The sequence below is a fragment of the Zonotrichia leucophrys genome, chromosome 2, assembly GCF_028769735.1.
Source record: "Zonotrichia leucophrys gambelii isolate GWCS_2022_RI chromosome 2, RI_Zleu_2.0, whole genome shotgun sequence".
Lineage (NCBI taxonomy): Eukaryota > Metazoa > Chordata > Aves > Passeriformes > Passerellidae > Zonotrichia > Zonotrichia leucophrys.
In genome coordinates, this window is record NC_088171.1 from 55,769,709 (window position 1) to 55,797,031 (window position 27,323).

General features: G+C 38.2%; 1 protein-coding gene across 1 annotated transcript in view; it reads left to right on the forward strand.

Moving 5' to 3' along the window:
* Positions 1-27,323, forward strand: part of ITGA9 (integrin subunit alpha 9) — a 215,506-nt gene that overhangs the window by 74,104 nt on the left and 114,079 nt on the right. Inside the window, exon 16 of the mRNA XM_064705067.1 lies at positions 25,182-25,337. Within this exon, the coding sequence (XP_064561137.1) occupies positions 25,182-25,337 (156 nt within the window). The remainder of the gene's footprint in view (positions 1-25,181; positions 25,338-27,323) is intronic.

Sequence of the window (27,323 nt, forward strand, 5' to 3'; positions counted from 1 at the left end):
ACATATGGCTTTAATGAAGACTTTGGTTTTCTGATTCATTTGTAAAATAATACTTACAGCATGATGTCATTTCCTTATCTCATGAGTATTAGTTAATTAGAGGTTATGTGGATGCTAAATGTGCTTTGGCTCAGCCCTACACTGGAAAAAGTGGGAGGTAAAGGAGAAAGAAAACAGAAGGGGAAATCAAAGGCTGGATTAAACAGAAGCATTTTTGACAAAATTGTCCATGAAAAAAAAAAAAACCATCAAAGAAACCCAGACATTTTCAAGTTAAGTATTTCATTCTGGTGAAAACAATGGTTGTTTCTTTTTCATTTTAGAAAAGGTTTTTGCAAAAGAAGTAGTAGAAACAAAGACTTCAAAAACATTTATAAATCCAGTGGAAACAGAGGCATGTTGTGGGCTGGGGGTAACAGCTGCTAAGCAAGAGAGTGAGTAGTTTCATATTAATCCTGGATATGAAAGGAATATTAGCTTTCCTCTGCATGAGGAGAGGAAGAAGCCTAGATTAGAATCCAAAAGACCTGTAGAATATCAGGTCCTGAAATGAAGATTCACAGATAGCAAAATCATGACAGAAAAATCTCAGTTAATGCTTTTAATTGACATTTCTTCTCCAGATGTTTAAAAGGCTTACTACATGGTGGGAGACAGATCAGGTGAGTTGTCTCCAGGCAAGTGGCAGCAAAGAGCTTTTGTGACTGGCTGATGCAATGAATAATTGTATATGCATTTTTCAGAACCAGCTGGTTTTCACCCAAAAGTTCTGAGGTAACTCAAATAGTAAATAGTGAACTAACAATTCCAGTTCATATGCTGCCAAATTTGCTATTTGGTATCAAAGCAATGGCAAATCTGATACAAATGTACCAGAGCTCATTGAGGGTAAATACCGTTTGTTTTCCTTACATACCAAGGAAACTGATAGAAAGAATATAATTACTTTGTCCATAAATCATATGATAGAATGAGGAAAATCAATATGATGATCTCAGAGGAAAATCTCTTTTTCACAAATCTATTTCCATTCATTAAAAAGAGTCAATAAAGATACTATTGTGGATTTAGTGTAAATGAATTTCTAGAAAGGTTTTACAATCTCTTTCATTAAGTAACTGTGTTGAAATGAAGCCTTAAAGATGAAAGGTACTGTTAGGAAGTAGGAGCTGATTGAATAGTGGAAATACGTGCTGGTTTTGCATTGGTTATTCTTTGGTGAGGAGGAAAAGAGCCACCTACAGAAATGATTTTCTAACAGAAGCTACTAAGAGCTTCCTCTGTGCCTAGCAAAACCAATCAGTGACTAGTTTTGAGGATTGTCACCTGGTTAAACCACTTTAAAATAGTTAAATGCGCCTCCATGACACACATTTTAAAGACGGGCAAGCCTGGGAAAAGCTCTCCTGCTTCCGGCCTCTGAATAAAGATGTTCTCCCCCCCCTCCTGCCACGGTGGCTGGACAGGGGAGGGCAGGCTGTGGGTTCCTGGCTGAGGCTGGGCTGGGCCACAGCTGCTGACATCTTGCCACTCTGAAGCTTTGCCCTGCTGCCGGCCCAGGCTGAGCCAGGGTGTGCCGGGCTCTGGGAGCAGCCCTGGGCTGTGCTGTCTCAGTCAAGGTTCAGCCACCGTTGAGCTTCATCCACAACCACTGGGTAGGGAGAGGGGAAGCCATTGGCCCCTGGCTTGTTGCTGCTGTGTTCGAGCCTGGCTACTGAGATCCTAGCCTCCCTCCCCACCTTCCCAGCATGGCTGGCTGCCAAAGAAATCCTCTACTGCAAACAGCTCCGCTGCCACCCAGCAGAAATCACATAATCATCTACAGGCCTGGGTGAGATATTAACTCTTTTAACGCACAGATGAGCCTTGCAAACATCAATTCTCTTTCGAACGTAAGAAAAGGAAACAGTGAAAATACATAGAAGAAACATGAGACACTGAGGTCAGTAAAGAAGAAGTAAAACTGCAGATGTAAGGGGAATGAGGAAATGCCTTAGTCTTGGGCTGAAATTCTTTTTGTGAGGCCATGGTGATGGACTGTGATACACTAGAATATCCTGGTAATTGATGAAAAAGCATGGGGGATGGAGCATTCAAACTGTAGACATGAGCAAAGTCATCCATGCTGAAGCAAGCAGATGTTGACATAGCTGTGATCCAAATGAGAAGCTTTAATACAGAGAGACAAAAGTGATGAAGACACTTTGCACTCAGGGAAGGAGAAGAAAACCTCTGTTCCCAGAGATGAAAATGATCTCAGAGGTAAATGAAGAGAACCTTTGCTTTTGAACAGCTCATCCTTAAAATATACCCCATTAGCTAAAGATTGAGCCCTCAAAAACAGTTGTGGGGAAAGCTGTAAGTCAAGGGGAGGGACTTTTTACATAGTGATCAGATTTTCCTTTCCCAGGCAGCTGATTTGCTGTGATATTGAAGCCACAAGAGAACTGTTTCTTGTGGAGAAGTCTCCATGGCAGGACAAGAGAGACTCCTCTCCCTTAGTGATTTCAAGAAACAGTATTTTAGAGGTGGAAAACTGACTGAAAGCCCCAGGTTTTGTCTCTGTACATTATCAGTGAGAAAGAAAAGAAGGTTGTGGGTGGAGGAGAAGTGTTATGAAGGTTTTATTCTGATTCTTACTATTTTTCTTGTAGTTCTGTTAATAAAGTTTTCTTTATACTCTTTTTAAGTTTGAGCATGCTTTGCTCTTCTCCTAATCCTATCTCACAGCAGAAAACGAGTAAATTATTTTAGTGGGTGCATGGGCATTTGACAAGCCTTAAACCCAATACATAATTGGTGCGTTGGCCAGGAAACTTAGATTGTTGAATCAAAACCACTACAAAATAATAGTCTGTATTTGTAATTGAAGATAACTGAGGTGTCACTGAGAACTCTGTTAGCCTGTTCTTCCCAAGTGGTACAGAAAAGGGATAAATGATGAAATGGCAAAGTGTGCTGATGATTCAGTAGAATTCACAGTAGGAAAAAAGTGCCATTGATATGGTAGTATTTAGGGTAGAAAAAACCAAAATATGTTATTCCAGCTTTACAGAAAGATTTTGCGGTGAATAGGTATTAAAATGGTGGATTAAATTCCACCATTGCCAGAAATATTCATGGCATAAGTCAACAGTATAGCCAAAATAGCAAGGCTTAAACTGGTTAATAAAATTCAATATAGAAATGTTGAAATTATTATAGCTAGGTTTTTGCAAACATCGATTAAACCAAAATGTCAATTCTTAATCAGAATTAGGAGAGAAATGCAGAGCCAAACTGAAAATTCATTTATGTTCAGGATATCTCTGTGGTATACGCGTATCCTGGATACTGTCATCTTTCGTTGCTTTCAAAAAAGAGCATGACAAAGCTAGAAAAGTTATACAAAAATAAGGATAGTTAGATGAGGTGATTTCAAAAGATGAGTAGGCTGAATCAAGGAAGGAAAGCTATGAAGGATTATTAACAAACATTTTAGGTAAAAGATCAAGTGTATGAATTTGAGAGTATGTAGCAGAAAAAGACCTGTTCTCTTCTCTTGGCTCATGTAATTGCTCCCTCAGTGAATGTCCTTTATTGACCCATGTCACATGTCATACCTAGTGCTCTGTTTAATGCCATATAGTCTGGGCTCCTAGTTGAAGCTGTATTTCTCACTGGAATAACCCTCATCACTAGCTATGTGTTTTGTTCTTAGCTTTGAGGTCTCCTGAGCTATTTCACTTCCCTGTCAAGTGTTGTAACTGTAGGGAAGAAAAGTAAGCTTTTGACTAAAATCTTTTTGTTAAATCATATCTTTGGTGATGTGTCCTGAATCAGGGTTAGAGTGGGTGTAAACTTGATTTGCTCAAGTCACTCTTGTCCTGCTTTAGAATTGTGAGTACTTTGTGGAAGAGAAGGACGGGGAAGCAGTTTTAAGATTTCCCTTAGTTTTGACTGGGAAAGGTATTCATGTTGTATTCATAGCAAGATGCTGTGAGTCCCTTTCATCTTTTTTTTACAGTAGAGTTTTTGCATTCTTTAGCAAATCCCAGCCTGAGGCAGAGGGCTTGTAGGCATTATCAGACTCCTTCATAGACAGTTATAAGGGACTGTGTATTTTGTGCAGGCAGAGCACTGTCACAGGAAAGGTTTAAGAAATAATGTCTCAGGACTAGCTGATCTCCAGGAGGCTACAGAGCACTCTGATGATGATTGTTTTATAAATATAATGGACAGGAATAAAGAATCTATGTAAGTACTTTTGAGTCTTGTGTGTTAGAGGGTAAGTAACTATCACTTTTGATCGCAGGGAAGAAGTTCCATGTTGTAACTAAAACTTCCTTGATTTTCAGAAGTTTTCATTCTTACTTGTTCATCAAGGCTTCTCTGGTCATGCCTTTAAAAATCCTGATAAAAAATGCTAAGAAATTCAGGTATGTTTAGTCTTTTAAAGAAGAAAGGGGAAGCAGAAAAAAAAAAAGAGAAAAGAAAAGCAAAAATCTGAACTTGGTCTTAACGGTTTTAATTATGGATTAATAATTAGATAAAATTTAGCAAACTAAATAAATATAAATATAATTATAAATAGCAAACTAAACTAGGATGTTTAGTTTTGATTAAAAATGACCCAACCAAGTGTTCATGTGAAAGGGAAAAATGAGTATGAGTAAAGACCCCAAGACCTATTCCAATAGTCTGTTAAAATTGCAAGAAACATGGTTGTTTACTGTATTTGACAGGGGATTTTGGAGTAGATTTTTGCTTTTTTCTGCAGGGGGTAGGAGGTGCTCAGGCACTTGCTTGAAGTAGTTCTAAATATTAACTTTGTTCTGCTTTGAATCAGGTTTCTTGTGTTAGGGTTACACTGCTACATCTGATTATGGCAGGAAAAGGCAATCTTAAGATTGAATTAAACCTATATATGTGGGCTTTCTCTGCTGGGTGTCTGAGAAGGTGTAATTTAATTTTTATTTATGCCTCAACATACATTATACAGCTGGGACCCCTGTCCTCAGGGACACTTTGCCTGACAGCAGATCAGGGCAGAGAAAGCTTCCACATCAGGCTGCAAGTGAGCTCTTACATGCTGGTGGGGCAAATGCCCAGGAAAAAATGCTGAGTGCATTCATCTGCTGAGCTGATGCCAGCAGGGTGCCTGGGTTACAGTGGTAATGATCTATCTCAGTATTCTCTTTCTATCTCTGTCTCTCTTTTCTTCTCTTTGCTCCCTTTTCTACCCCCCCCCCCCCCACTTTGGTAGGAACACTTGCCTTTCTTTATCAATAAAATGTTCTCAGAAATAATATTGCACCTTATTGTAATCCAAGAAATCTATCAAAAAGAATCCTCCTTGACTCCCCTTTTACGGCGGGATGGGGTAGTATCAAAATAGCTGATTTCATATTTGCTAATCTCCAGAGGCATAGAAATCAGGAGACTATTATGGAAGAGTGAGAATGCAGTGTGGTGATGGCTGCATTGCAAACAGACTTTTTTCTCCGCTTCATACAGAGATGAACTGCAGAAGACAGTGTCAGGGTAAAGAGAATCAGATATTTGCATTGTTATGAGATAACGTAATGACTATGTACTGGAAGGAACAAAGTGGTAGTGGCTGAACAAGTCCTCTGGCAGCAGCTTCATTTTCCATTCCAAACACTTTTCTCCCCTTCAAACTGTGAGGAAATCTTGCAACTCTACTTGTAAAAAGTAACACGGATGAGTTGATATTACTTGGGGGACTGGATGTCATGCCAGCTGCTTCTCAGCCAGTGCAACAGATGTTCCTTCCTAAAAAGGGTATGCTGTATTCTTTATTGAGCATTTTGAGTGTCTCCAAAATACTGTATATTGTGTGTTGCAGCTTTTGTGCAGCGGACTTGGCATTAGATATTTATAGTTGCTCCTACATGGGATGACTCAGCCTCTCCTTTACACAAAAGAACATGGATGGTTAAAGTCTTCCAAAAAGTGGGGAAGCTTTGCAATTGAAATAGGTTAGATGTCTGGAGTTTCCCTACTGTATAGTTTGATTTGCTAGTGAGGTCCTGTGGTGGTCTTGGTGCTTTGATTCTTTTCAATTTAAACAAATTAACTGGACAATGGTATATTCCCTTAATGACTCTCCTCAAAAAAGCCCCAGTTTGGCCTGAGGATGCACTAGGTTGATTTTAGGCTGCTGCTGATTAGTATTCACTGCTTCTTGTGAAACGCACTAAGTCCACTGGGAAAGAAAGTGTTGTAACTGTCGTCAAGAAAATGTGCTCCATTTAATTAGTTTTACATTCAAACTGACATTGTAGGTGTCCAGTCTCTTTTGTAGTGATTCCTGCTGTGTTACATGATGTATTTTTGTCCAGTTGTTTTGATAACTGTCAACAAGTTGTTTAGACAAAAGTCTATTAGTTTGGTGTTCAGTACTGATTTGCCCAGGTACCAAGCAAGGTGGTGCTGGGAAACCACAAGGATACTTTGCAGCTGTGAAAGTCCCATCTGTATTGCTGCTCTTACTCTTCTTCTGACACCTGGGATAGAACTTGCTGTTTACAGTCCCAAGAGAATAACATCTAGCTAATAATACTTCAATTTACTGGAAGTTAGAGATAATAGAAAGCTAGTGTCTCCTTTTTGCCAGGAATCTAAAAATGTCAAGTTTTTGGTTAAAAGACCAAGTCTTCAGATGAGGGGTTGATGGAACAACCTTCTGGATGCATTCTAAAATAAAACAGGTAATTTTCCACCTGCTAGTTCCGGAGTTATTATAATTACCTTTTTTTCATCTTTCTCCTTTGTGTTTGTTTATTTTGTTTTGTTTCATTTATATTTTTTAATTTACATAGTACTGCAAGGACTATGCAGTCCAGTCACAGCAGTCAGTCACTAATCTCATATCTTTCTCCACTTGTTTTTCTGAAACTATGCTCAGATGATAACTTCACAGAATGCAGAAGTAACATGAGGCCCCTTTCTCTCCTGACGTTCAGTTCAAGCACAAATTTTGTAACTCAAAAGACACTGTGAATTAGCAAATTTAAGAGCTGCAGCAAGGGTCAAATGCTAAAAACTGAATAGTCCATAGTCCCCAGTCATGTCAAGCAGAATTCACAACGTTTAGTCATTTTTTCTTTACTATAGAAAGTTCATACAGCTCACTGGAGCTCCTTAATTTTCACATGGCTTAAGGTTACACTGGGACAAATACAACTTCTGCTACTGTGACTGTAACCATTCAGATTTGTTCTTTTTTAGGTGAAATAAACTGGAGAAGTCAGGAGGAGAAGAATGACTTGTAGAATGACAAATATTCAATACAATAAAAAGAATTATTTTAGGGGCTTTTTGGACACACACACACACAATGATAATAGCTACTGTATTACTTTAAAATGTCTGTTGACTGGATTTGGGGGACAAATTGGTAACAGGAGAAAAGGTGTCAGAGATGGGTTTCTCATGAAACCTGTAATCTTTCCCAACTGTGTCTTTTTAATTTGAAATGTTTCTAGGGTTTTTTGGTATTAAAAAAAATCTCCCAAGAACAAGAGAAACCCCACAAGCCATTTAGTAGCTATGCTGTTTCCATTCATGTTAGCAGCAGTGCTGAACATCTGGTGTAAGTCCTGTATTTATTTCTGGTCTAATGTCCCATTGCAACTCTAATTTTAAAATTGTTGCCTTATTTAGTAACCACTCTAGTTTTCCTGCTGCTTTTTATCTCAGTGATTTTTCTTGTGCTCTATGTTAGTGTTTATATCTTGTGCCAATTGCATCACCCATTATGCAGCTGAATCTGAAAGCAGCATCATCACACTTCTTGGTTTCTTTGTAATGGGAGCTGCAGTGGTTCTAAAACCTCTTGGTCAGGGAAGTCTTGCAAGATTAAATTCTCCCGTACAGCACAAGCTGTGTAAATAGCTGTAAATCATGAATGCACTTGAATTAACTTCCTCCCCTTCTTCATAGGGTTTATGTGAAATGGCAACATACTGCACAGAGGGGAAAAAAACTCTGTATCGTATTCCCCACTTCCAGAAACTCCCTGCACCTGGGTTTCAGTAAGTCAGCTGCACTGATGTCCATGCTGCTGGTGCACAGGGATTTGGCTTCAGTCCAAGAATAGGACTGTCTTTCTACTGGTCAGATGTAGCATGTGGGTTATTACAGCAGGGTCATGGGTTATTCACCCAAATGCCTTGTTTCTGTTAGTGCAGTTTCTTCTGTGGTTTTATAGGGTTTTTTTGGTGAAATATGATTTAAGTGATGTGCAATTATACTGGAGACAATTTAGTATTTCTGTGACCCTCATAGGAAACAATAGCCTAGTGCCTTGGTTTTAGCTCAGAGATTTTCCTCTTGTTAATAAACAGAATAGCAATAGGAGCTTTAATTGAAAAATACTTTGCTTTACAATTTAAAATGTTTTGCTTCAGGGTGTATTTCAGACAATTAACAATCTCAAGAAGTTCTTTTAAGATAGCTCAATAGCATTATCTCTGTTTTACAGATCAGAAAGTGAGGTAGTAAAACAATACAGTTTGCTCAAAACTACAAAGGAAGTAAGCGTCAAAATCCTGTGTAGCTTTTGCTCCTTTTCAGGTAAAATCCAAAAGAAGAAATAGGGCCAGGTCAAGCAGTGCGTATGGGGAACTTGGCCACATTGCACCTTATGCAAGCTGTACCTAAGCATTAGTATTAGGTTCATTGGAAGTAATTTGTGTGAGAATCTGCTATATTAATTTAGTTGAAAAATTTGTGAATTGAATGTACTGGAATTTTTTGTTATGGGAGTTTTCTGTTTAGCAGTTTAGATGTGATCAAGAGGTCACATCTGTCTAATCTTCAGAAATCACTTAAGTAATTTTTGACATTTTGGCCTTTCTTCTCAGTTTTTTGTGTTCTTTCATAGAATTCAGAAGATACTGGGTTTGAAAGAAAAACCAGTTATGGAAAGAATGCAGCAAAATGTTTCACCCAGACTTGCAATCTTCCTATACCTGTGCTTCTCCTTGGTGTAGACTGCCTTCCATCAGTAGATTTTTGTAGTTCTGATAGAGAAAGATATTTCTATTTCATGTGCATACCTTTGATATTTTGAAACTTTGGATATTGTTGCTGCGTTTTATTTAAGTGGCAGTGATGGACATAGAGGTTGGTCTACAGATCTGGGTTATACAGAAACCTGAGCTCAGAGATGGCAGGAGCAGTGGCTGCAAAGAAGGACTGCTGGAAGGACAGAAGTTCATTTTAAGAATAGGCTAAAGGAGCTAGAGGACAAGCAGTGCTGTACAGAGGACCTTGAAAATTGTTTTTTGATCTTTGTTACTGCCATTTTCAGAGAACTGGGACTTTGCGTGTACTCTTCATGGGACAACAAGTGCTCCTGATTGCAATTTTAGTCCTGCCTCATGGCAGATGTGAAATGTAGTTTGGTTTTGGGACAATTAGTTAGAAAGATGTCCAGCCTTCATTTTCATTCACTAGGAATATTTTCTCTTCCCATGTAATGGTTTTTAATTGGTCTGTATGTTGTCATGCATTTGGGGGGCCTGTTTGTTAATGTACCATTTACTCTCTGTGGGGGTTGACCAAATCAGTTCCTAAGTAATACCTTACATTCAGACCATGTGCTGTGTTTGTCTAGAGACAGAAACATAATTTTTATTGTATGTGGGATTTGTGTGTGTATGTTTAAGAAACAATTTTAAAGCAAGCCTAATGGGGCTAAACTTGAAGTTTGAAAATTATTGCTAATTGAGTAGAGGTCTTTCAGTAATTTTCTGGTCTCGTTTTTCTATAATAAATGGTTAGTGTATTACAGTACCATGTAAAACACAGGAGAGAAGCAGAATTTGTTACAGTTCTAGTAAATGGAAAGAAAAATTGGCCTTTTTAGACTGTTGTACTTTTTATAGGTTTTTCTGGTCCCTCAAGGCTGGGGTGGAACGCAAGACACAGCACAAGATTTTTCAGTGTGTAGAAATAATCAGACCAGGGGCAGATTTTTGAAAACAATGCATGCAAACTGCATCTGCATTCATGTGAAAACAAAATAATCATAGAAACACAGAATACACTGAGCTGGAAGGAACCCACAAGGATAATTGAGTCCAACTCCTGGCCTTGCACAGGACATCCCCAAGAGTGACACCATGTGGCCAAGAATGTTGTGTAAACACTTCTTGATCTCTGTCAGGCTTGGCGCTGTGACCACTTCCTTGAGAAGCCTGTTCCAGTGCCCAGTCACCCTCTGGGGAAGAACCTTTTTCTAATATCCAACTCAAACCTCCTCTGACACAACTTCAAGCCATTCTCTTGGGTCCTGTCACTGGTCACCACAGAGAAGAGATCTATGTCTGCCCCTTCTCTTCCACTCATGAGGAAGTTGTAGACTTTGATAGCTATATGCAGGGTCAGTTGGAAGGGTAATAATTTGATTTGCATATCAAAAATGTACCTCTATATACACAGTGAATGAAATAGGCAGGTGCTATTTAGGTAGGGATTTTAGAGAAAACTGGTTTTGACTAGTTATTTAGCTCACTGTTTCAACGTGACATCATTGAGGTTGAAGGTTGTCATCTGAGATACCAATGTGAGGACTCATGATGGCAGGAGTCTTTATTTGAAGAGTTCCATAAATTTCTACCCATCAAGATAGAGAGTTATAAAAATGTTTTCTTTGACCAAGTGCTTTAAAAACAAATTTTAAAGATGAAAGGAAGTGAAGGATGTGTGAAAAATTACTTTCAAAAGGTGTAACCCTTTGTTGGTTGTGTAATGTCACAAATGTTTTTCAGGACTGCATGGCTGCAGTGATGTTCACCTGTGCTTCACCTCCAAGGCAATGATTTCATCCATTGGGTGTGCAGGTTTTTCTTTCTTTCAAAGAAAGATTTTACTTTGTTTCAGGAGAAATGACTTCTGGACTTTTTGAGTAATCCTGACTTTCTTTGAAAAAGAGACAATTTTCCTCTCTTTGGGTTTCCAGAGAAGCAGATTAACAAACCTTTATGAATGTTATTCTGAGTCTTACGGTAGTCATGGCTTCTTCTGGGTAAATTTTCATTTACACTAGCCAAGAAAGTAAACTGGCAAACCTTCAGTCTTACATAATTTTGTCTTTGCAAAGCAGGTAACTTTGGGTTTATGTAGTGTACCACAAATATCTCAGTTACTGTTTCCTAAAGCATTAAGGTTAAGCAACATTAAATGTAACAGTCTTATGCAAGGATTTGAAGTTTTAGGAAAATATTTAATTTATCTACCACAAGCTTGGACTTGCTAGCAGTGAAAAATTGTTATTTTAGGATCCACTGGATGATTTGTAATATATTTTATGTTGTTTTCGTTGTTTAGGGTTTTTTTTAAATGCCATTTCTAAGGAAAATATGTAGTCAGTTTGTAAAAGGTAGTTGTGATGGTAGGTCTTTGAGATGATATGTGCTACAAACTGGCAGTTACAGGAATGGAAAAGTCAGCTGAGGCTATTTCTGCATAATGAAAAGGGTTTTCCTCTCAGAGGCCTTGGAAAAACTTGCCGGAGGTGGATACTGACAACTGTAACATGAGCTGTATTTTTTCCTTTTTGAGTGCTTTTTAAATGTCATATGCTGAGAGAAGTCTCTTCTTTACAGATGAGTAGTGCTAAACCCAGGTTTCTGCAGAAAGAGAATTCCAATCACTTTAAATAAAAAGAAAACCTAAAAATCCTTCCACGTTTTTAACAAAATTGATCTAAGTAAGCCTTTTCTTTTCTTCCTGTTGCTTGTGATAACTCATTTTATTCTTCCTTTCCTGACTGAGGTATTTTTTAAAAGAATCAGGTTACCTGTGGGCAGAGTAAATCAAATAATTTCTGCCATCTAGATTTAAATATCTACTGTGTTATATGGATCTATATGGAGCTTTTAACAGGACATTTTTCCATTCTTAGTAAAATGTTCTGTGTCTATTGTGTCTTGAGACACACTATACCAGTAAGTCTAGCATATAAATTTGCCTTCATGCTCTCATTTGTAGCTGTTTTCATGATTTCAGGTTATGGAGAATTCCAGCTGTCATGCTTGAAATCAGTTTGGATTGTGAGGAAGCTGAGAGTAGTTGTCTGGACACATGCATTTATCTTGGGAAAGGAAAGAAAGTGCAGTGCATTTTTAGAAAGCTTTCTCAACTCACATCCTTCCCTGTGTTGTTCTCTAAGATGATAAAACATTACTGACTATCTTTGAAAAGACAGGTGTCTGCTAAGAAAGGCAGGAGCCTCCCTTGAAATGGAAAATGTAAACCCCCTCTCTCCAACTTATTATAATTTTGAAATTAAGGGGCCCTCAGGCAAAGGTATGGAAGTAGGAATAACAGTTCTTTATTAGGAAAATATAAAAACAACAAAAAATGCAGTAATACAAAGCAACATTGACAGAATCAGAATACGATCTGACACCCTGTTGGTCAGGGTGTTGGTAGCAGCCCAATTAAATTGTGGCTGCAGTCCTGGAGTGACAGATGTGTTTCTGTAGAAGGGTATTGTTTTCCTCTGAAGGTTCAGTGGTGGTGTAGATAGGCCTGGTCTTCCTCTGGGAATCCAGTGGTAAAGAAAGCTGCTCCTCTGGCAATCCAGTGGGAAAAGACTGCCTGTGGTGTTCCAAACCTCAGATTATATCCATGTAGGAATGCTTGGCTCCTCCTCCTGAGTATCTCACAGAGTATCTCACAGTGAGATGGTGTAATTTTATCAGTCATGCAGTGAGACTCAATGGCCCATTAACAGCAGATATTTCCTGGAGGGAGGATTGGTTTGTGGAAGAGATAAAAAAACTGCCCCACCTGGTTTTAACAAGTGGCTCCATTAACAGAAGATAACTGCTTCACCTCTAACAGATGGCAATAGAATACACACCCCAGCCACATTTTGCATTTCTAACCTAAGACACTGACCAGTTGCCTGGCCACTCCATGATTACTATAACAAGACCATTAGAACTTGTGGTACAGCAGGTGTTCTTTGTCCCCTCAGAATGTGTGTGAGTCTTTCCTTTGAGATTATAGCCTCTCCAGAATAAAATTGTGATGCATTAATGAAATAAATCCTAGCAATAATATTACCCCATGATTTGATTATGGTAATAAAATCATTTGTACAGGGATTCAAGAGTGCTTCATTAAATACTTACACATTTTGTTAAGGAGAATAAGAATGTATTTTTATGTCACGAAGTTTATGCTCTGCTTTTAATACATTTGTAAATATGGACAATGTCAAATACCGTTTACCAGAAACAAACAGACTAAAATGGTCTGGAAACTCAAGAGTCCCAAAAACTTGCTGAAGAGTTCTCTGGCTCCATATTGTAAACTTTTTCTAAATCTTGTAATGCAAGGGAAATTTCAGGAAGCACTGAGATCTCTAAAGTGTCAATATATGAAAAAGGGTAGGAAAGCTGATCTAAAGGGCTGTAGATTGACATAATCATATAAACAATTTAATGGAAATGCAATTATGTCATGCTCAAGAAATTAAAGGAACAAAACCAGCTTGATTTAAAAAACAAAAAAGCCCAAACCCTGAGTAATGAATTAATGAGTTTGATCAGTGAAGGTAGCTATGACAATTGTGATAGAATTTTAGGGGCTTGTAATTTCACTTAACATTTTAGGCACTATGATTTAAAAAAAGATTTTAAAAAAAGATTGCACAAAATTTGTATATACAAAAGTTAATATTTTTCAGACTGATGTAGAAAGGAGATGTCAGTGTAGAGTTATTAGGTGGGTTATTTCTAATTATGTTCTAGAGAGATCAGTAGAAAGCTTAAAATTACTTATTAAAGATCTGAAAATAAATACAAAATTACTTCCACATTTTACAGATAACACAAAAATAGTTAAAAGGGGAGGATAGGGACTTTTTTATAAAGTGCTTTGAAGCATCTACTATGCTGAGCCATTTAAGTAAATTATTTTAATCTATTTAAATGTGAGATCACTCATCCAGGAACAAAGACTGCAACCTTCCTACAAAGGAAGAGAAGGGGCTTTGTGTTGGTTTGAGACAACTCAAAGGAAAACATTCTGGAATGAGCTGTCTATTTTAGGGTTCCAACAATCTCATTCCACTAATAAGAAATTAATACTAATAGATGAAAGTAGAAAAAACCCTGGTTTATTAACAAACAGCTTGAGGTGGAGCAGGGCAGCTCTGCTCCACTTCTGCCAGGGCAATGCCCCCATTTTTTTTTTTCAGACAGGCAGCTGTGGAATTCGTCCTCAAGGCAGCTCAGAGATTGCTACTGCAGCTTCTCCAAACCAAGGGAAAAAAACCAAAAAGAAAGCCTAAGCAAAGGTTACATAGTCACCGGCATAAATACCACACAAACGCCTGTGCACCAGCAGCCTCCACACACACAGGTACATGAGGTCCCTGGATACAGGGTCTTAAGGATACAGTAACAATTTTTGGGCACAGATTATTATGGGATACAATATCATGATGAATCACCTTAAGACAGGCTTGTCTTCTGCAAAGCATGGACCTTGAGAAAGATTTCAGGATCATAGCAGACCGGCAATTGAACATGACTTCTCAGCATGACATTTGGCAAAAAGAAGCAGTGAGGCTTTTGGGCATACATACAGAGAAAATAGTTCTTTGGAGTGGGTCTTCTTCTGTATAGATTTTTAATTTGACTGGGGGTAGAATTGTGTGTTCGCTGATGAAATGCTTCCTGTTTAGATGATGTTGTAAAAAACTATAAAACCTGATCAAGTGTTGCAAGGGAAGGCCTCGCTTAGAAATTTGAACTAATCAGAGCGTTTTTATTTTAATGAAGGCCAAGAGGCACCTAAGTAGCTATTTGTAATCTAGTAGAGAAAGGTGTGACAGAAACCTGTGACTGAAATATGATGTCATGTATCTGGCCTAAAGAAGCCAGACCCAGGAACTTTTAAATCCAAGAGGGATTACTGTAGAACCTAACTATATGTGTTCCTGGAAAATATCTGTAGCTAAACAAATTACTTCATGTGGTGGAAGATTAACAAATGAATTGTAATGTCTGGGACATACAAGAAGGTAGACTAAATGATACAGTCCATTACTGCCTCTTAGGATTATTTATTTTTAAGAGGGGGTAATTTAAAGTATTATTAGTACCACAATATTTGTTTTCTAAGACTTTTCTATTGATAGAGACAAATTATAGGAAAGCAGTTTCTCTGTATAGGAGTTTTGAAACAAAACAAAGCAGAGATATGACAAAATCCCACAGCCAGTGGGATAAAAATGGCAGACTGTGGTTCGTGTCTGTGAGTGAAGATACAATTTTTGAACAAATAATACAAGAATTGAGATAAAGTTTAAAATATCGCAACTTGTTCATGTCCATTTGTATTCATTATCCTCACAGCACAGTTTGGTGGATAAAACACACTCCTGGTGTTATGTGTCCAAACCAAGGCACAGCTCAGTTTGTGCTTGAGCAAGCTGTTCAGGGAATCTGATACACACTTCTGATCTGTGATTCGTTTGTTTGACTGTGTCTACTACTGAAGCTCCCTACACAGCTATTTTTCTTAAGTATCGCAAAGCATTTAGATGTTGCTGGTGGTGAATTTTAGGATTTGGTATGTGCTGCTTGTAGCTCTGTCATCCTGGCCTGTAGCCTTGATATCCTTGTCTTGTCCATGTCCCCTTCACTTTGTCTTTCCTAAGCTCTGAGTGCCATGCTTCTGATGCACTTACAGCTCTCTGCAGTTGCTCCTTGCACTATCTGGTATTTTTTCTCCCATGCACTTACGGTTCTCTCATCTGCTCTTACTTCAGCACTGCATTCCAGTCAATTGGAAATTGAACAGACCCTGGAACAATACATTCCAAAGTTCATTCAGAAGGAAAATTAAGGAAATAAAGGAAATTAAGGAAATTAAGGAAAGACTTCACTCCTGAAAAGGAAATAACATCAGTTTTGACCTAGTTTGGTAGCTAGAGCGAGTATATTTATTGTGGTTGATGCTGTTACCAAAACTGCTTCCAATCCCAGTGCTGCTGAGCCCTCAGCCTTTGAGAACTCAGTTACCCAAGGGCAGTGTTACTATGCTACATAGACTCAAACTGAAGGGCAGCAAAGGGCTCTTTTCCCTTTGCACCTCTGCCATGGTCAGTGTCAGAGGTGTTTTTGGCACAATGCAACTGGTTCCAGTCACGTAATGCCTTAGACCTGAGAAGATATCTTTCTCCACAGAATTGTCTCTTGGTTTTTTATGGATTGCTGTATACAGAGGAGGTAATTTTGTATCACAGTCCTTCATAAAATGTCTATATTGTGCTCAGAGTACCATGGAAAAGATTATAATCAGGAGGAAAGAAGTGGTTATTTCTGAGATGCCCAAAGCCCCAAGGAGAGCAGTCTGGACAGATGAAAATCATTTTACACCTCTACAATGCAGGATAACATCTAGTGCAGATAAACATGTATTTTAATGACTTTTTGTTATATTTCCCTGAAAACTGAATTATAAAACAATAAGCAAATCCCCAATGCCCCTTGCCCCCATTGTTCCCCCACCCATCACTTCTTCTGATACTTTCTCCTTATGACTCTCACTGGTTAGAATCTCTATCAGACCTCTCCCCAAGGATTTGTGTTTTTAGCTGTCGAGGCCTGTGGTTGGGAAGAGGCTAATTCTGCCCTTTCCCAGCTTTGCTGAATGTCCCAATATGTCACAAGACATTCTGTTTATCCATTTAGAGTTACTATAAATAATCTAGAGTAGTCTTCCATGAAAGCCAAAAATTTGTGTTGTTACCAAAATTTTACATGTTGTGAAACTGAGAGATGGGAATTTAAGAAAGTATTGCTATTGGGATAAACACATTTGACCCATTGCATAATGTATAAAATAATCAAAAGTACTCAAAGGAGAATATGTAATCAAAGGAGATGTGTAAAGTGGTAATACCTGCACCTAATCATCATATTAGGTTAAAACCTTATTGCAATTCATGCAATGTTGCTGTTTTAAAATGCCATTTTTTCTATTCCCTGTGAATGCATCTCCAGCTTCAGAGTAGAGCTCTCAACTTTGATCTGAGGAACTGGTTTCCACTTATTTGTGGAAATATTTGCCTTGTTTGTTTTTCAAGCCCACAGAACTTGAAGGGAAAGTTTTAATTTTCCTTGGTTCCCCTGAGAAACACTTGTTTGTTCTGCTCTTGTCTGTGGGTATAAACAGTCTCCCTTTGTCATTGTGTAATGATGGGCGGCTGTATTTGCTGATGTGGCTTCTAAGCAGGAGGCTCCTGCCTCTTCTTGAATGATTTATGAAACAAGGAGAAAAGCCTTATCATTGTCAAAAGGAATGGCAAGCTTTCTATTAATTTGTGATTTCAGCTGTAAATGGACTAAAATGACCATAAGGTTTCTGAAGTACTGATGTACTGATTCTTTCCTGTTCTTCCTTTTGCTTTTGTGTAAGCTGTGAGCAGAGGCTCAGAGACTGAAGAGGGGGGAGTGTTAGCAAAATGCTGTCTGGCTGATTAGAGGAGAATGAAAGAAGAGGAGAAAAGTGGTGGGGAGGAAGAGGACATGGAGACAGGGTGTTACTGAGATGATTGTTAGCATACTGATATGTAGGTATGTGCAGAACAGGAGAACTGGAGGCTAGGAAAATGTCCCTGGCACCATGTGCAATGCTTGTGCTATGTAATGGATAAGTTTCCTTTAACTCTTCTTCTCAATATTTCTTGGTTAGTAATATTAATTCTATTAGTTAGAGTGTTACAAATAGTGAGTGGGAACTTGTAATCTTCAGAGACAAATATTGCTTCCAGAATAATATGGTTCCCTCACCCTCTTCAGATGTCACAGCTTGTATCTGTACAGAAGTCATGGCATAGGGGAGTAAAGAGCTCAACTTATGGGTCCTGGTTTCAGAAGTCTGCTAGTAGATACCTAGGATATGAAACATGAATTGATATTAAACATAAAAGCTGACATCACAGCTCTGTTCACATTTTCAAATTCACATAACAAAGCAGACAATTGTAACACTCTTTCCTTTTACTTATATTGATTTTAAATTCTGCTTCCAAGAGGATTAGACTAATAAATCCTCTGTTTAATAGTGCAAGAATAGACTTGGGTCATGTTGTTACAACTGTATTGGGTTTGCATGGCCAGGTTTTGGTGGCATGGGGACTGCAGGGGTTCTTCTGTGAGGAGCTACTGGAAGCTTCCCCTACATCCAACAGAGGTAATATCAATTGGTTACAAGATGGACCAGCTTCTGGCCAAGGCCAAACTAATCAGAGATGATGGCAGCACCTCTGTGATAACATATTTAAGAAGAAAAAACCAGTTACTGAGCAGATGTCATTGTGCTCAGAGAAGAGAGGAGTGAGAGTATGAGACAGCAGCAACTATGCAGACACTGAGTTGAGTGGAGAAGGAGGGGTAAGAGGTGCTTCAGGCACTGGAGCTGAGATTCCCCTGCAGCCCCTGGTGAAGATCATGGTGCAGCTTGTGCAGCTGCAGCTCAGGAAGGACCGCAGGGATGCAGAGACCATCCTGCAGCCCATGGAGTAGACCTATGCTGAAGCAGGAGATGCCCAAAAGAAGGTTGGGGTGCTGTGGGCAGCCTGTACTACAGCAGGCTCATGGCAGGGACCTACAGACCATAGAGAGAAAAGCAGGTTTCTTGGTGTGACTTGTGACTCCATGGGCTACCCATGCTGGCGCAGCCTGTTCTTACAGGACTGCAGCCCATGGAAGGAAAACATCTTGGAGCAGTTAATGAAGAACAGTAGCCTGTGGGAAGGACTCATGCTGCAGAAGTTCATAGAGAGCTGTTTCCCATGGGAGGGACCCCATACTGGAGCAAGGGAAGGACTCCTCTACCTGAGCAGCAGCAGAAACAACACGTAATGAGCTGACCATAACCCCCCTCCCCCATTTCCCTTTGTCACTGGTGGAGGAGGTAGAGTTTGGAAGGAGGGATGGGAAAAATGTGTTTTTAAAATTTGTTTAATTTCTCATTATCTTACTCTGAATTTGGTTGGAAATAAATTCAGTTTATTTCCCCAATTCTAGTCTTTTTTGCTTATGATGGTAATCAGTGACTCCTTTTCCTTGCAAATCATTGGATGTCCTTTTATCATCCCACTCTCCTGTCCAGCTGAGGAGGGTAGTGATAGAATGGCTTTGGTGGGCACCTGGTATTCAGCCTGGTCAAAACACTACAGCAACACTCCTCCCAGATTGTCATTGTGTTCTACCTATTTTCCTGTTACCAAAAGAAGGATTTATATTTTTGTGTGTAAATACCTCTAGATTTCATAAGTAGTCTGTTCTCATTTCAATAGTTTGTAAATAAAACTATAGGAACATCATTCTTATGTATTTTGCCTCTCTCTTTCAGATGCATGTAGAAAGGAAGGCGTGTTGAATAGTATGTTGTTTTCTTTGCAAGAGTTCCAAGGACCATTTCTATCACTCCTACTTTACTAAATTAACTGTCAATAAAAACACTGATGTTAACCTTCTTTCATATCTAACTATCCTCTTCTACTCAGGATCATTCTCCTTACTTTGAATCCTGGCAAAATGCTGCTATTTTTTCCTGTACATTTTTACAGGAAACTGGGCTTAACTAGAATGTTTCCTTGTTTCATACATATATGTGTTTCTTATAAAGCTGTATTGATGAAATGCTTTTTTGTATCACAGCCTTGAAAGAATCATAAGAATCATATTGTCAGGTCTTTAATTCAGGAAAAAAAAGTGTTAAAAAGAAGTATCTATCAAAATATATTTTCCACTGCCATCCAGTCTTTCTGTCCACTGCCTCTTGACTCTTCTAGCAGATTTTCAGCCACCTGTTCTCCAGACATCTTTTCACTTTTTGGTGTGTGTGCCAAGAGGAGTTGCTGACCTAATGGAAGCAGTTATGTGCTGGAGTAAAGCATTTAGGAAAAGGATAAACAAAGCACTCCCATTCTTTTGAATGCTAACCCTAAATAACATTAGGACATATAACACCTTGCAAATACTTTGCTTTTTTTTTTTTCCTGTGTTCTAAACTTTGAAATTATTCAGAAGTCTTGTAATAGTTAACTTTAGCAACAAAGGCTATTCACCTGCTTGTTGAATTGTAGCTGTCACAAGATCTTAAGACAGTAGCATGTATGATTGAAACATCAGGCCTCTGACTGCCTTCATGTACTATTAATTTGACAAAAGTTCTCCTGTAACTTTGTAAATGAGCTTTTACTAATCAAGTAAACTTTTAGTTCTGTCTCTTCTCTGAAAAAGAGGCTGCGGTTGGGTTTTTTTCTCCTTTTAACTACAGTAATATCTTAAAACCTTAAAAAAGATAATTATTAAAGAATCCTCATCTTCTATGTAATGGAAAGTAGATATTTTCTAGCTGATTTTGTCATGATTGTGTTAGGTATGCCTTTGCAGTGAGGAGACATCAAGTCTAAAATTATGCTGGTCTGAAATAATTTATTACAAGTTCTAGAATATCTTTATCAAAGTAAGTAGAGAACAGAGGAAAGCTCTTGAGAGGACAAAGGTTGTTATTCTTTTGCATAGTAGGAGGCTGAAGATATTAACTTGCACTGGGACTTAACACCAAGGTATCTAATCTTGGAATTGGTAAGTGTTGCAAGGAACAGGGCAAGGAAGTTAAGTTGCTCCTTATTCATTTTCAGGTACTAGAATGACATGAACACATTCATTCATTTGAAATGAATGAAAATCTGCCTTGAAGTTAAAAGCCAGTTTGTCTAATTAACAGTCCTATTGAATTGCACAGCTTTTAAACCTTGCACCGGATGACTCACAGAGAGGGAGACTAAGATAACAGGAGAAGACAGTTAATTTTAAAGTCAAGCATTGCCATCTTACTGGTTCATAAGCTAAGATGTATGTTTATTAAGACCTACAGCAGTGATTTCATTTGATAGATTGTGGCAGTAGTGGCTTTTGTTTCTGAAGGCTGGTGGGAATTTGAGTAATTTTTGAGATCATGGGTCAGGGAACTGTTTATCTCTCGACACTGAGTTGAGTATTTATGTGGTAGTGACCTGTGAGCTAATTCAAGTTGTATGCTGGATTAGCAGTAGCATAGTGTCTTACATTTTGCAGCATAAATATGTTGTCTGTTAAATTGGGATTGTCAAATTTATTCTGTGTATTTGAGCTGTAAAAATTCCAAGTCTAATTTTAGTGTTTTTTATTTAGCACCTGAAATAAATACATTTAGACTAAAAGTTTCAATCTGTGTGTTTTAAACAATGGGTTCTGGAATTCATTCTCTGTCATTTAGCTAAACACAGCTTCATTCTCAGAAGTACTGAAAAGCTGTGCTGAATTCAGTTAAAGCTCTGGAATTCATGGGTTAAAATCCTGAGGATCAAGTCAGAGTGAGTAGAAAAAGGCTGGACAGTCATAGAACTTTCCCACAGAGAAAGAATAGAGAAACTGCAGGAAGACATGAGCAAAAGTACCAAGCAACTGTAGAAGTCATGCTGATGATTATGTGTATTTCTTCAGATGCTGCTGCTGAAAATTAGGTCATATTCATTCTTTTAATGGGCCGTGTTTCATCCTTTATTCCTGCTGTAGATTGTGGGCAATATTTACATCTCAATTTATTTCTCAGCCCATTGGCCATAATTAAAAATGGAATTTTGTGCTCTCTAGAGTCCTTGTTGGAGGCTTTCACCTTGTTGAAGAAAAGAGATTAAATGTGATGATTTATTGAGCTCATGTACAGTCCCCTGAGTTTACTGTGGCACTGAGCCAAAAGAAAGCTGAAATGATATCCAGTCTGGCAACCACTTGCACCATGAGTAGAATAAATCCTATCTCTTGACTTAAACTCTGTCTTGTTCCAGCCAAATTTGTTTGAATTCCTGATGTGTGTGGGCTCTTGGTAGCCTGAAGTTAAAGCTGTAAAAGGCAGTGGCTGCCTGCCAAGGCAGTGTGCCTTTAGGATGTTGGACTCTATATCTGTGTATTGGCATGATGTGCCTTAGTCCATGTCTCCTAAAAGTGACAAAAATTATTTCTTGCAGTTATCACACTTCATCATCAGTTGAAAATGATGTTCAGAATCACGGATGTGAAGTTTGGTGATTGCTCTTTCCTTACTTTTCAGATTTTTAAGACTTTTTGGTACTAAAGTCAAACAGAAATACGGTCATAAATCTGGCAAAGGCTTTGCTTTCTTCTGCTCTGCTAAATCAGAGAAAAAAAATGGAAGGAATATGTGGCCATGTACAGTTACTGCCACAACATTCAAAAATTTCTTTGAGATGATTGTTCTGTGAGAGAAGATAGCAAGCCTTTGTTATCATATTTGCTAGGGTAAGCTTTCCAATTCAGGCATGGTGAAAACTTGCACTAGTTCAGTGATTCCAGTCTGTACAGATTAAGTATTTATTGCTGTTACTTACTAAACCCTAGTTGCACAATTGTTTCTGTTAATGATTGGAACTCCTAGTATATTTCACTCATTGTAGTGTCCTTCAAGACTTCTTTTCAATTACTGAAGCTGTGCTGTCCATATGCTATCATTTGCCAGGTTTGGTTTTTCTAAGCTCAGAAATGTCTTTAGCCTATATTACTTCCATAGCATAACATCCTTGTGGTGTCAAGCAGTGATTACATGTAAAAGCTGCTTTTGGAAATCATATCCCTTGACAAATCCAGTTCATAGGGTCATGCAACTTATACAAAAAATGTACCATTTCCTTGCTTGAAGGATTTTTCAGCCTATCTCAAACCTTATTTGCATTGAATTTTTTGACTTCTTCTTGGACATCAGGAATACCTAAAAGCTATCTGCAGGCTGTGTCATCAATATATGATTCAACACAGAAAAATTGAGTAGACTGAAAATGAAAGAAATTGATTTTCTTTATATGTTCATATCCAGGCAATCTGTTGTGTACCTGTGAGACAGAACTGTCTTGTCTCTGTCTTACTGAGAACAAATTCCACAGACTGTTGCCTTTTTTTTTGAAGGATTGTGAGCAGAAGGGAACATGTGGCAAAATTAATAACTGGGCAACATTCATAATTTTATCCTTACTTATAGATAAATGGGTCTGTGAAATGTATTTCCCAGGGCTGTGGTGGTGGTGAAGTCACAATTTGACCACTAAAATCAAGTAGAACACCAGCAAACAATAAAGATGCACTCCAACATTCATCAAAGTCAATAGGAAACACCTTTTGACTTTAAAGGACATTGGACTGAACTCTGCAAGACCATATTAAAACATGTAGAAGTGATTAAGTACTTATTCTTACTATACTGCAGTAATAAAGTTACAAACATAGTAGGTGGATTTCAATTTAACCCGCTGTATACATTTTATTGTTCTGTGTTTACATGGTTGATTGCATACAGTTGGATAAGGTGGCAATTTGCCTGATGATTTGTGTTTGACTGTTGCTGTATGGCATGCTCTTTTATAGTCTTGTTTCTCTGTATACAAAGTCTTCACGTAGGCTGATAACAATCCTTACTTAATACACTTGATTTTCTGTGAGAGCAAAGCTATCAGCTTCTGTGAGTTGTAGTGTTGTTATTCAGTAGTCTCAGTATGGTAAAATGCTTACCCTAGGAATACAGCTGAGAAAGGGGCTGCAGCCATGAGTGTCTCTTCTGCTGAGAGGATTAATAGTGCTGCAGATCATGCATAGTCCTTTTTATGGGACTGGAAAGAGGTCAAGATATCACCACTGCTGTCTGTTGTTGATCAGTGCTCTTTACCAAGAAAGCACAAATTGCTCCAAGCTATGTGCAGTCTAAACTTCAGAGTACTGGCAGACATTCGTATTAGGGTAGGGAATTTAAGGGCTAGCTGATGGTGCAGGAGGGTAAATGTCATCCAGCCTGGTATTTGCTATTGTTCATCCAACTAACCAATGATTTGGGAATTTGGTTAGCCGCTAATCTTTGGCTTCAGAGATCTGTGGACAGTCAACATATTGGAGACAGCAAATGGTTGTTTTGAAACAGATCAAACAGGGTGGTCTGAAAAGCATTTAGTACCCAGGTTTCCCACATCTGGAAGATGTAATTTTAAAGGCATTGCATCTCAATTGCTTCTTGTGGTTGGCAGGCTGTGTTCAGAGAAACCCACTAACCAGTGCAAGGCAAAGTTGAGAGCTGGCCTATGTGAAGGTCTGATGTACTTACTTATGGGATTTATTTATTGCCTCAATTTAATCCGTGCTGAATTAATGCCATGTTTTTAAGTAATTAAAATTTAAGAGGAATGCTTGCCTATGAGAAGGTAGAGCATTTGCACTTAGGTTTTCTGGTAAATTGGATTTTGGAATTCAGGACTGAACAGAACACAATGAGCACTTTGTCCTGGCACAGCAGTCTGGATTTAGGCATTGCATTTAATGACAAATTTTATGGCTTGGGTTCCAGCAACAAGAAAAGGTGATCCTTTTGTCTCATCAGCCAGATAATACAGCACCATTCTATACACCTGGTGTGAAGCCTACAATAAGCAAGTAAAGAAACTGAAAAACTTTCTCCTTTTACAAACTGAAAGTGTTGCTGTGCTGAAGATGGGGGAAACTGTAAATTTTGCTTTGAGAAACATACTGGAAGATGGATTTTCTTGCCCCTGTATGTCTCTAACCCTATTTTATAGCCACATTAGTACCTTTATTAATCCATTAATTTCAGTGATATGCAAAACAACAAGGGAAGATGGAGTTTTCTGTTCTTTTAATGAATGGAGCTCACTGAAGGTGATCTCAGTCAAAGTCTAGGATTTTGAAACCCCAGAGATGAAAATTATTTGATCTTTGGTTTTGCAGGAGTAATTTAATTGCTTTCTATTTTTTTTAAATAAAAGATTTTAATTGAAAAACACTTGATTTATAGGTGGGCAAAATATTCCACTACTTTTTTGTATTGACGAGTAGATCCGAAAAGAGTAACTTAAAAAAAAAAAATTAAGCTTCTGACTTTTTTATTGTAATGTGCTTATTCCTGTTTGACCTGGAAAAAGATAAAGGAGGTAGAGAAACCTGTCTGCAGTGTTGAATCTGGTTTAATTGCATGTTTAATTAAATGATCTTGTTTAATTGAATGTATAATTGTTCTAGATAGAAACTTGCTTGACTATATGCATAGGTGAAATATGTGTTTGTCTTCTTGTACAGAAAAGAGTCGAGGATGTCATCTCTCCAATTGTATTTGAAGCATCATACAGCCTTGGGGAACATGTGATAGAAAGAGGAAAAGAGGACAAGGAACTAACTGCTCTGAAGCCCATTCTTCGCTGGAAGAAAGGACAAAAGATAGCTCAAAGGAATCAGGTCAGATTGGGACTACATTGTTTCCCCAGAAGGCCTGTGGCTGAACTTAAAGCAGAGATGGCTCCAAAAGTGGTTTTCCGAGCTCTGGGTCATTTGCACACACTAGCCTTTTTGTACAATCTTTACTATTGCTAACTTCAGTGCTGCTCTGTGACGTAGTAAAGGCTTGTGCCTCCAAGGCTGGGCAGCACAAAGTGAGGTCACTTTCTTGTTTCAGAACAAAAGATGAGAAAGGTCCTACTCCTTCTGGTTCTTTCCTTAATGTAGGAAATGTCTTGTGAAAGGCTTGGTCCTGGCCTTCTTTCCAGGTTAAGCCTTTGTTAGTGCAGAAGGGGACATGAGAACTGTCTGAGGGGAGAACAGTGGGCAGAAGAACAAAAAATTTGCCAGACTGAACCATCCTCTTTTCTTAAGGACTTCACACATCCTGTTGTGTGGCAAGAGAAACCTGCTCCTGAGGTTATTGTAGAACAAGCCATGCTAAAATAGGATGGTTTCATTTCCCCTCCACTGCCCTCCCTTCCCCTGCCCTCCCCTCCTCTTTTCTTAGCTATGAGAAGTCTGTCTGGAGTAGATGGTTAGATCTAGTTTTTAACCTTAACAAATTAATTTTCTATTGATACAATAGCATCAATAGCATCACCATCTGTAGCATTACTTTCTGATTCTGCTCATAAGGCCCCTGAATACTACTTAAAAAATAGTAACTTAACCATTTTATTTGCTTCACTATATAATCAAGTGCTTTGAACTGTATTTGATTATAATCCTTGCCCTTTAGAGGCATGACATTTTATTCAAGTATGCTTTATTTTTATAAATTTATGCATGAAAGATGCATTCAAGAATTACTTGTTTTTATGAAGAGGGATTAGGGCTGTTGTGAGGGCTGTTGTGTATATGAATTTTGTGTTGTTGCAACAATATGATGGGAATTTATAGAGAACTTTGTAACTTTAACACTGCTGTAAACCTGAATGTTACATGAACAAAGCTTCTTGTATTTTTCATTAGTGAGCTTAAACTCAAAAGATCTCACCTTGCCCTGCAGATGAATCTCAGACTGATGTTAAAGTACCTAAATGCTGAGATTATACAGCAGGAACAAAAATACTTTGGGAATTTCTCTACTTGTTTTCTTTTGCAATTTGGATGGGAGGGAACCAGTTTAACAATCCCTATTCATTTGTTTTCCAGATGTTGTTCAATTATATTAGTAAGGAAAGGATTTTGACACTGGGTACACTGGCAAGTGTCCTTTCAGCCAAGGGTATGACAAGAGCTTCAGAGTTAGTGTGGCAGTCATAGTAACAAAGCCCTTATAAAGTAGCCTCAAGGCATGGTGCTGGGGCCCTCAAAAACTAAGTTCATGGGAAAACTGGAATGTAGTGATCTCTCTCATAGAAATCTTGTAAGTCAAAATAGTTTTAAAAGGCCAAAAGGGACAGTAGGAGCCAGAATTATTGTAATAAAGGGTTTACATTTTCAAAGAATCTAATGATTATGAAAGAACCTTACATTTTGGAAGTCCAGTTCAAGATTCTAGTGTTTTCTGTTTTCAGGAGATGTGGTATAGGTGAGGTCAGGAAAACAAAATTAATGTTAATGTAAATACTAATGTCTTTAAATATAGCTAGTTTTGTGTTATTTTCAAAAGCCCTGGATCTTGCTGATCCAGAAGTGACTTTCCATTAGCAACAAAGAGGCTACACATTTATTTTTGTATATTCACTGTATAAATACATGTTAACCAAGAAGGAGAAAGCTATCCTGCCAAATACAGTGGGGATTTGTTCTTAGTAGTATCCAGTAATAGATCTTACAGTTTGAAATGTGATAGGCTAGAATTCTGCCTGTTCTAAATACTGTAATAAAACCACCAGCTACTATGTGGGTGGAGATACCACTTTGTTTTAGGAAAATATTCTCAGTTGATTTAGTTGTGTCACTGTCTCCAGGACTTTGTGAGTGCCAAAACTGTTTGTT